Source organism: Pectinophora gossypiella, chromosome 22, assembly GCF_024362695.1.
Source record: "Pectinophora gossypiella chromosome 22, ilPecGoss1.1, whole genome shotgun sequence".
Lineage (NCBI taxonomy): Eukaryota > Metazoa > Arthropoda > Insecta > Lepidoptera > Gelechiidae > Pectinophora > Pectinophora gossypiella.
This window is the reverse complement of record NC_065425.1, coordinates 4362373-4374098: the sequence shown is the minus strand read 5'-3', so window position 1 is coordinate 4374098 and position 11726 is coordinate 4362373. Positions and strand designations below refer to the sequence as shown.

Below are 11726 nucleotides of genomic sequence, written 5' to 3'. Positions count from 1 at the left end.
AAAAAAGGAAAAAAAAGAAAAAAAAATTGCTGAAAAAATAAAAAATAAAAAAATTGCTGCTTAGCAATAAGGCCGCCAGATTGTACTGTATCTATCTTCATCTGTGTGAATTTGTTTTGTATGTTGTGTGCAATAAAGTATATTTGATTTGATTTGATTTGATTTTTTGAAAGTAAGTACCTTTATAATTTTTGTGTTTTAATGTTTTTATTCCCGACCCAACTACGCTAGGCGGCCAATCAGCTCGGAACATCAAACACTTCAGAATCGCGACACATACGACCCGGCGTGGTCGACGATTACCCATAGTCAGCGCTTACCGCTATCGACCCACTAGGGTCGATTAAATCTTTCAATTATAATCCTCTCAAACGACGCCCTGAGCCGAGGTACGCGCTCAATTAGTCACCCTCAGGCCTGTTGTCTTAAACTTAGTACCTACCTGGTGAGAGCCCTCAGCGCTCCCCATTTGTCCGGCCAAGTAGTGAATGTCATTTGCGGCAGCTGTAAAATACCTCACGTACTTAAACAAAAAATTAATGCCTACTTACATACAGGGTGTTAGTGACATCGTAACTAAAACTTTGAGGGATGATTCAGACCATGATTCTGAGTTGATATCAAGTGGAATTTTCCGTCGCAAAAGTATGGATAGGAAAATAATTAAAAAAGACACAAAAAAAATCATGAAGTTTTTGACAGGAAATTCCACTTGATATCAACTCAGAATTATGGTCTGAATCATCCCCCTCAATATTCGTTACGGTGTCACTAACACCCATACCTACTTGTATGGCTACCGTATGTACTTGTACGGGGTGTAAGTGACATCGTAACGAATACTGAGAGGGATGATTCACCTGATTATTCTGAGTTAATATGAAGTAGAATTTTCCGTCGCAAAAGTATAGAATTGAAAATAATTTTAAAAAACTAAAAAAATACATGATTTTTGCGACGGAAAAATACACTTGATATCGACTCAGAATCATGGTCTGACTCATCCCTCAAAATTTTCGTTACGATGTCACTAACACCCTGTATAAAAGGCTTTTTTATACTTCGCGACGCGGCAAACGTACCGTGCAGGGCGCGTATTACGTATATCGAGGGCTTGTACCAATAGCCGTACGGAATCTACTATACTACACTTTTAAACCACACGTCATTATTTATATAACACAACATAAGCTTACGACTATACCTCAGTTGGGGTAGTCAGAGGTACATGCATCACAGGATGACCTAAGTGCCCACACCTCACCGTACTTTCTGTTAAACGAGCGTGATAGGTGGTGAGCCGTATTGCTGTCTATAATGGTCGAGCCAACTGTGTCAGTGAAAACTGCATTTAAGTTAAAATAATAACTCGTTTGTGCAAGTCAGGTAGGTAGAAATCACTTTTAAAACACACGTCATTATATTATATTGATTTAAATAAATGAATAAAATAAATCCACAGACTCTAGGACTACCTACCATGCAAAGGTAATCAATCAAAAGATAATACGCCACTATAGCTGTCAAGCACGGTGACGCTCGAAATAAAAACCTCCGAAGGGAAAATACCTGTACCTCTTCAAACTACAAACAATTTGTACAATTCATAAAATGGATTTGTGATTTCGTGTGACGTCACAAATGGATTTGCATGATGATAAATGACGTCTTTGATTTGATTCCGAGAGTGTTTTGTTTTATCTGATTCAAAATGATTATGTTTTCTGTGTTTTTTGTATGATAGACAGTTGTCATTTTTGTTTATCTCTTAGTTACTTAAGTGCATTTTATGTTATTTTAGTGAGCACGGCCGTGATATCTATCAGCTTCGTATTAGTGACATCGTAACGAATATTGAAGGGGATGATTCAGACCAGGATTCTGAGTTAATATCAAGTGGATTTTAATGTCGCATAATTTATATATTTTTTTGTGTTTTTTTAAATTACTTTCATATCTAAACTTTGGCGATGGAAAATTCCACTTCCTCCTCAGTATTCGTTACGATGTCACTTACACCAGTTACACCCCGTGCAAGTACGTACAGGTAGCCATACAAAATACGTACCAATTGGCGTATGGGTGTTAGTGTCACTGTAACGAATACTGAAGGTAATATTTCAGACCATGATTCTGAGTTGATATCAAGTGGAATTTCCTGTCGGAAAATTCTTGAAATTTTTAGTTCTTTTTTATTATTTTCAGTTCCATACTTTTGCGACGGAAAATCCCACTTGATATCAACTCAGAATCTTTTAAACTAAAAAGTTTTCGTAACGATGTCACTGACGCCCTGTTTGGGTAGAAAGAGTGTTAATGTGTATTGTCGACAAAAAATGCAAACTAAAAGTTTCAACCAATCAATCAATCAACAAGTCATTATTGCACAAATAACGTATAGGACAGGTATAATCCGATAAAATAAGCACAATAGGCGATGTTATTGCTACTCATAATTTTCTGCCACGTAACTTTAGGGTGAAAAGAGTTGACGTAACTAAATAAGAAATAGGAAAACTAAACATACAACCTTAAGAAAAAAAAACAAAGAAAGACATAAAGATTGATGATAAAGACTAATGCGTTTTGAAAGGAATCCACAGATAGAATATTGTCTGTGCAAAATTGTTGAACTGATATTTTTCAGCGTTGCCATATGTCCGTTACTTTAGAGAATCACACCCCAGCAAGTTCCACAGCAAATTCTGCTTACAAAAGGTCGAATAGTACTTTAGTGAACACTACTTTTCAGACTACTTCTACAAATGAATTTCCCTGAGGTGCAATTGTGGAAATTTATCTCACGCTGCAGTAGTAGATTCTCTTAAATCTTATGTAAGTGCCTTTGGTTTAAAGCAAATGTACTATTTGATACTAACCTGGATACTGACTGAGGGCAGCAGTTATTGTCAGTACAGACTATTCAGAGGCGGAGGACAGGAGTCCTAGTACGACCTTGAAATAGACTACTCTGGACGCCATCTCACTCGCGTCGAACAGAGTACTGCGGGGCGGAAGGCAAGAGGGAAACCACTGTTCTATATTTTCTGTGGCTATGGCTCTTATGTTGGTGATGACGATATTATTTTACTATTTCAAAGTATCCTTCTTCTTTTCCCGTGCGAGTTGTGATATAAATGACCGCCCTCACACTGACATGTTGCAACAGAAAGCTAATATTGAAACCACTTTTCAGTGACTTATCCACGTTTTTTTTCGTTTCATCTTACTCCATTTTTACTGTAATACAACTTGCCATGAAATAAAACGAAAAGTAACGAATGCCTTTGATCTTACAGTTTTAGCCCCGAAATAATCTAGAATTAATTAAACAACTTTTAAAGTAGATAAGTATAAGGTTAAAGAAACAAGAAAATATACCAATTAAAACTGTTTCAGTATTTAAGTAAGTATAATTCTTTTCTTGTTATTTTAAAATTGTAGATTTACTTCGTAAAGAGAAAATAATGCCAATTTGGTTAATAGAGATAATTCTTCAAAATATTGTTCAATAATTTCTCTGGCACACTGTTCTTTTACATGGCTTCCTTCTAGCTGGTATATGAATAAACCGGAATTTAGTTGTAAAAATCTTTATTTACACACACAGCAACAAACAATTATAAAATTATATACTTAATTCGTAAATTAATAAATATCACTTACAACCATTTGTAACACTACAGCACCAATGTTATTATTATCTAGTTTAGTTTTAGTCTCACAATTAGCTTTCTTTATTTGTGTTGTTTTCTTCATTTTCTTTGGTTTTTATTTCCTCTTTTTCTTTTTCTGTTTTTGGTTTGTGCACAGGTGCTATTTCCGTTGGTGGTGGAGTAATAGGAACTAGACTGCCATCTTCTTCGGCAACCTTCAAGCCTATAGTAGCACCAAGTTTAGCACTCGCCTGTCTAAATGTATCCGATAATTTCACTTGCACCACGTTAATGCACATAGATGTCAAAGCCAAGCCGAAGACCAAGTACAATATAGAAGCCATCATGAACATAGGATGGTCTGGAACCAAATCACCAAGGCCAATGGTAGACATTGATATGAAGACGAAGTAGAATGATTCGAAGAAGTTCCAAGTTTCCCAAATATTGTAGACGGTGGCTCCAATGATTATATAGACGAGTAGGATAAAAATAGCGACGGATATAGGTAAGTTGAACTCATCGTCTATCTCGAAGAGTGAAGGTACGGGGGTATCAGGTTGAGTGTCGACATCTTTGACTATCACTTGACCAGGTTTCGGAGGAAGTGGAGGGGGGGCCTCACTCGGTTTCCTTCCTACTGGTGGAGGCTTGTCGCCTTGACCGACACCTTCCATGTCTTCTTCAGAAAATATCTGCGACGGTCGCCGCACCACATCGTAGACTACATTGAGACCTTTCATCATTTCCTGTAAAAAAATACAAAAAGGATTATTATTAAAATACATACACACACATACGTCAACTCACGCTAGGATAAGCAGAGACTATAGAAGTCCATTTGCTTCTATCCTGACACACTTCATCAGTAGCTCAGAATAGATCGAACTAAAGCTTTTCTAAGGACATCTCCAATTTGGTCAATGTACGTCCTTCTAGGTCTTTCTCTGACAGCCCTACCATCAACCTTCGCGTTATATACCGCCACCGTTTTATGTAATCTTAGCAAATTAGAAGATATCCGTACACAAACATTATATACATTCATAACATACCTATATTATAATATTTAATTATGAACGTGTTTGAAAGCCTTTAAAAGTTATAAGAGCACCATAATAATTTTCGCTATCTGAGCAATATTACGTACACTAGATGCATGTACATACTGAATTGAGAACATCTGTTTTTGAAGTCGATTAGAAACGGGATGTTTTAATTTTCTGAGGGAACCAATATGCAATTATAAAAGACGTGTAAAAATGTAAGAAAACGTACTGCCTGCGGTGGAATCGTTACTCATTTTTTATTTGTTTAAAAGGAAAAATTTCGTTTGTTTTTACACAGCCATAATTACGTGCATCATTTTGAGAAACAAGAGAGCGAAATATCCCCTTGTTGAGTTCTTTTTATTTGTTTTACTCAATTCCCGGAATGTTGTAATTTGATACGTACAATTTTATTGAGTAAAATAATATCGGAGAAAAAGTAAAAGCTTTTTTAACCGTAGGTACTTGAAATGTAGGTAGTTAATTGGAATAAATAATTGTATGCCTAGTAAAAATCTTACTAAGAGTTAATTAAATAAGTGCATATTAAAAAGTATTTTACTTAAACATCTTTGAATCAGTTACACGTGTAACAATCAAGTAAATTAATTCTTGATCAAATCTAAACAAATATACTTTATCGCACACAAACAAAATAAAAAAAACATTTAGCAATAGTACAAATGGGCGGCCTTATTGCTGTGAAGCTATTTCATACAAATTGATGTACAATTAAATAATTTAAAGTAGACATAGTTGTAGGCCCGTCCCGACGAGCTCTGACCTGGTGTGCATGTGGAAAACGCAAAAGGGCCCAAAGAGACGAATATGTCGTGCCAGATCTAAGAATTGATCATTTCATAATATGCTCGATCATTTCATGTAATGGTCATACTTATTGAAATAAGAATGCAATAGAATAATTATCACACGTTGGCCAGATCATGATGTCGTTTGGCCAGATCAATGAACGCAAAACGTTTAACGACATGAGCAACTAAATGCATGATTACCTTCATGATATGGCCAAACGTTGGAAATCATATCATAAAATTATCCACCGGTAGTGGCGCTAGTGTCGATTATATTTAAAACTCGATTGATATTCTAGTCACTGAGTCAATGTAATTGTGCAATTTTCCATATCGATAGTATTGATTAGGTAAATAATTTTGAACCTAAGAAATTTATCGACTATTCGCATTTTTATTACACCACATAGCATGGACACCGCCTACATTAATGGTATGGCCAAACGTTGATTGAAATACGATTAAATGTTGACGTGTTAATGATGTTCGCTATTTCATGAAATATAACTATTTCATGAAATGGTCGAACACATCATGGAATGATCAATTCTAAGATCTGGCCACTAAAATAATCAGAAGTTTTTCGTTAGTTAAGTGAACTGCCCCCTTGTACCTTTTGCAATGGCTTTGATAGACAAGCATGGAGAATGCTACACCGATGAGAGCGTGGCTCTTAAATTAATAATGAAGTGCAAGTTGCCTTATGATTACTTAAGGCTTTATTCACATGACAATGGCATGACTTTATATATGTATTAACTTGTATGGAGATAGTAGAATTAATAACATACCTGCATTGGAACAGTTTTTCGGACTTTCCTACAGCTTCTAGTGTAGTAGAACCTTCTAATAAAGGCCCAGAAGAATTTGATGATCCTTGTGAATAGTTTGCCGAAATCAGCCAATACGATCAGGAACAGTGGTATACCAATTATAGCGTACACGATCGTTGCTACCCTCCCATACGTTGTCTTCGGTGCAATGTGACCGTAACCTGAAATACCATACAAAATACTTGCTTAATACAACGTTATAAAGCGTAAATTAAAAGTGTAAAGGGAAAATTTGGGAAAGCAATTTGGAATAGGAATTCAAACCCAAATTCTAGGTAAATTGTTAAATTGTTTATTCTGTTATCCTCTATGCGTGGAAAAGCTTACCAATTGTTGTAACTATAGTCATGCAGTAGACGAATGAATTCATAAAGTTCCACGAAGGCTGTCCGCTGTATGATGTCACGCCAGCTTCGTGAGCCGTATGCAGTTGATTTTCGAATTCGAATAACTTCTTTCTCGCCATTGATTTCCAGTCTTCTTCGCGTAAGTAGTGGCTCCCACGCCACAAACTCTCAATGAAATCCCGCTTCACGTTTCTCGTTCCACATTTGTAAGCGTTCTCGAAAGAACCCTCTAAAGATCTAAACATCATTCCTCCTAAACCGAACATGATTATTATCAACAACAGATCACAGACACAACGATTTCTCAACGATATAAGGGATTGGTAATCAGCTTTTTGATCTTCCTTAAACTGTTGCCAATTCGCTATTAATTTCCATCTCGACTTAGTGGACTTCTTTTTTTCTTCAACAATTTTCTTAGATTTTTTATCTTCGAGGGATTGACGCCTTTCTTTTTTGACACCATTTTTATTATTATCGGCTAAAGACCTCTTGCGTAAAACAGACTTTACCTCTTCTTCGTGTCTTACTAGATTATCAATCGAATCAAAACTATCGTTTACTTGAGTTTCTTGACTTAGAAGTTTAAGCTTGCGAGTTAATTCTGCAGTACGTTCTGACAAATCGAATTCATACTCATTTTCACTCGGTGATGATGAGTAACAACTAGATGTATATTCAGACTGGCTTGCATCGATGTACCCAGAGCTCCTTCTTGGAGGTTTTTCTGGTTCACCGCGCTTCTTTAAAGTTTTTGATGTTAATCCTGATAATATTTCTTTGTCACTTATGATTTGTATCGTTTTTGGACAGGATATTCCTCTGCTAGTTCTAGAAACTGGAGTTTTATTTTGTGGTGTCTGTAACGTCTTACTGTAACGTTGATACTCAACTGGTAGTCTTGGGTCATCCTTTGGAATTGACAAGCTTCTAGCTCTAGCTTTTTGCATTAACTCTAAGATGTCTCTGCTAGTTTGAGTCATTTCCGTCCCTGTCTTATCTATTACCTTAATCTCGTCAGCTCTGGCTACTGACTGTGATCGATTAGCTCTCGGTGATCTGTTTTTCATAAATCGTCGTGGTATCGGTAGAATTTTTCGCTTCGCTCCGGTTGGAATATTCTGTTGGTTCCCTTGATCCTCACTCATCTCACTCTCACTAGTCTTACTCTGTAAATGTCATTAGGGATATTAGTTTTTCTTCTTACACTACGAGGTTATTCTAATCTATTTACATCCTGTCACTGGCTCAAATAAAAATACAGCGCTATCAACAAAGCAATTAACAGAATCAAAACTAATTTTACATAAAAACTGACCCCAAATCTTGTTGCAGATTTGCTCCGAGCGGGTTTTACTGGTGGCGCCTTGCTTTGTAGATCTTCCCGAACAGGTTTTGCAGGTGCTTGTTTAGATATAATTGGTTTAACATCCCCTGACATTTTTCTACTTGGTGTCCTCACTATTCTCTCGCGTATTTCTACATTTGGCTTAATGTCTTGTGACAGTTTTCTGCTAGGCGTTCTTTCCAATTGTATAACTTTTGTGACTATTTCTCCAGTTGATGTAGGAGTCTCTGGCATTTTCGACGTGATTGGTTTTATCATTGCTGTTGTTTGTGTTTCAGTTGCTTTTCCTACTGCTTTTACAGAAGTTGGTTTTACGTCAGCTGCTTTCGATTCAACTACTTTGGTTTCAGCCGGTTTAGTTTCAGCCATTTTTGGCGAGACGTCTTTAGTAACCGGTTTAACGTCTTTGTCTTCAAAAGTAAACACACTACTGTCTTTAGTGACTGGAGTTTTTAAATTTTTAGGCTTATCTTCTGCCGGTTTAGTCTTCACTTCGTCAGGGTATACAATTTCTTCGAGCTTTTTGGGTGTCATAGGTAAAGAAAATGGTGAATTCGTTTCTTTTGGAGATGCTGATGTGGGTGTTGGGGGCGTCAGCGAACTTCTCCTATCTCTAGGTGGTTCGATTGTTAAGGAGCTGCGCCGCGGTGATGTATCTTCATCTTTTGGGCTTACAATATAACTCGTACTAAGAAGTTTATTTGTTGGATCAATAAAACTTCCTTTGCGCTCAAACTTATATCCTTCTTCAGGTTTTTCTGGTAAAGCAAAAGGTGAAATACTTCTACGTCTTCTCTCATTCGCTGCTTGGGCCCTTTGTTCCATAACTTCGTCGGTATTTAAATCATAAACTGGATCTTTGACATTAGCTTGTTCTAGAACTAAGCGTCTCATTTCTTCATAGGTATTGTCTGCTTCTAGTTCTCGTGAATTACGTGGAGGTTTGGAATCTTCATCATCAGAGGTAGTCGTGTCTTCATGTATTGGGGTTCTACCTGGTTCAGGTGTTTTCTCTCTCTGTCTCGCAGCTTGTCCTCTGTTCTTGGACAAGTTTCTCCTCTTCCTTATAGACAGCTTCTGATCATCGACGTCCATGGCTTCGGGATTTTTTTCAGGGGACTTGGACACTAAATGGCCTAGGGTTTGGGTTTCGGATTCGGTTCTTATGATAGGGATTTGAAGGGTAAGTATTTTCTCTTCATTCCCTCCTTCACTCATCACCACTTTCACCCGAAACTGAAAAAGAAAAAACTGGTCAGTATAACGACCGACAATGAACTGATGATAACAAAGGTGTGGATCGTTCGGAAGCAATAGACCATTACATACTTTGGCAATGCGTAGTTCATTGTTTGCCAATATTTATGACTGTATAATCACGTCAAGCTAATATGATGATGTAGAATGTAAACTTACCTTCGTATAATTCCCGTCCCGAAACTTTTATAACATCGGGGTCAAAGCAGATATCTAATAAAAGAATCTATTTTCGACGCCCGAGCGTTCCGGACGTAAACAAACGCCGGTACAACTGCAGGATGACATCCATCCTTGTCACTTTATTGCCACCAGGGTCCACTGTATACAAATCGATATTCAATTTGATTTGATGTAAAAAATATATCGCGAATTTTCGGTATGGAGTACCAGTCAATCGTGCGCGATGGAACTAAACGTCTGAGCAAAACCCGCCGGGCACCGTTCCAAATTTAAAACAACTACACCTACATTCAGAGCAGTATATGAGTATGTATATGTGGCACCCGAAATATTATTATTCGAAAGGAATTTGCTGCCAATTTAAATAGACATCTTGCGTCTTGGACTTTATTAAGCATTTAGAAGAATTCGTAAAGCAATTAGAGGTCAATGTTAAGTGGTTAAAGTATTGAACTATTATGTTGATTGATAATGATAAGTGCTTGATTTTGTTGGTCAAAGATTAAGCATATTTATATAAATAGAAACTTGTTGTGAATAACAAATGCACGTGATTCGTTCGAATTGGACCGAAGAAGTAACGAACATACTATGATGTGTTACTGAATATACGTATATTCTGAAAAATGAAAATAGACTATAATCTACTTTTTTGATCTTATCGTAGATTTGCTTGTCCGGTCTGTCCCAGCTAGAGGAGCGCTGAGGGTTCTCATCCGGTACAAAATTTAAGACTTGCGGATGCCCAGTTGGGCGCGAACCTCATGCAGTGCGTTACATGAGGGGATTAGCAAGAATTAATCGACCCTAGTGGGCCGATAGCGATATATCGGTAACGGAGTCCTGAAGTGTTTGTAGTCGCGAGCGAATTGACCACCTCTATTGCTAGAGAAATCGGGTCACTATAATCTAATTTTTTTTATTGAAGAAGAAAATATGAACAAAATACCTTAAACGCTAAGTAGCATTGTTAAACCCGACATGGGTTTGTCTCAACGCAAAATATAATCTAATATAATCTATTCAATTCATAACAATCATAAAGTTTGTTACGAAATAGCCTTTCACACGTTTTACGACTTCACGCATATACCGATCATGAATATTTTATATGTTATGAAAATAAACTATATATTATCTAAAATGCTTATGCTCTTAAATCTTGAGAAAGCTCCAAAGGTGACCTAGGCTTGAGTGAAAAGGTCACCAAACATATGATTTATAATGTTTACATTTTCTTCAGTCAGGCGTTACTGAATTATAATTTGAGGCACTAGTGTGAGACATGTTTTTCTTACACTCAATAATATAGTATGTATTATCGGCCTCCGCGCTCCCCATTTGTCCGGCCAAATTATGAATGCCACCTGAGGGAAGCCTACAGTAAGCCAACAACATAGAATAAGGCAGGCAGGCAGAGATGCATCTAATATTCACTTATTATAATTAACCAATTATTATTTCTACGTCAATAAATATTGTACACCTAAAAAGGTTACCCTAAAGTTGCTTGCCTATACCTGCTTTCTGTTGCCCTAAAGTTATACAATAAATACATTTGATTTGATTTATACACTCACTCTTCGCATGTTTAAGTCCCATGTAATAGGGCCATAGGGGCCGAACCAATAAGTTAATTATAAAGCCTATTTATTTATATTGTGAACCTTTATTGTTCAAAATTTCTTGTTTGTTATTTGTGTGGTAAAAAAATATACATATTAACTGATTATGATAAAAGCATCTTTCGCATCTACCTACCTAAGTAATGGCGGTTAAGGTGGTTCGATACGGTTAGCTAGGCGTTCAAGCGTCTATAGATGACGTTGGTGTCTTAATATGTTTGGTTTTTTATTTTTTTGTTTTATATTTGTTACTGTGGTGACCCTTTATAATAAACGTTTCCTTCTTTCTTTCTTTAATTTGATAAAATTATTTATTTTTGAATTTTATACACAATATTGTTTCAAAGTTATCGTTTTTACGACGATTTAACAGTATTTTCTGTTGAAAAGCAATTTCACGCAATTATATACAAAAATAAATGCCAGCGAAATAAGTTTCAATGTAAAATTAAGTGGCCTGTGCCTATATTTGAGTAAATAAACTAGTATGGAAATCGAACCACCTTATAGTAGGTATTGTTATTGGCAACCCTCAATAGCCACACACACAGTTGCGCGTGTTGATAATGTCAATGTGTAGTGTCTGTGTAAAGCGAAGTTGTTAGTAGGAAGTGTC

The 11726-nt window shown here is 36.6% G+C and overlaps 1 protein-coding gene across 1 annotated transcript; it reads right to left on the bottom strand.

The window, feature by feature from the left end:
• Positions 1 to 3577: 3577 nt before the first annotated feature.
• On the bottom strand, positions 3578 to 9739 carry LOC126377000 (uncharacterized). The gene is made up of 5 exons (XM_050024576.1): positions 9462 to 9739; positions 8016 to 9281; positions 6678 to 7866; positions 6309 to 6511; positions 3578 to 4405 (listed from the first exon to the last, which is right to left on the bottom strand). Exons 2-5 carry the CDS (start codon positions 9261 to 9263, stop codon positions 3728 to 3730), a joined length of 3318 nt encoding a protein of 1105 aa, XP_049880533.1. The 5' UTR covers positions 9264 to 9281; positions 9462 to 9739; the 3' UTR covers positions 3578 to 3727.
• Between the last annotated feature and the right edge of the window lie 1987 nt (positions 9740 to 11726).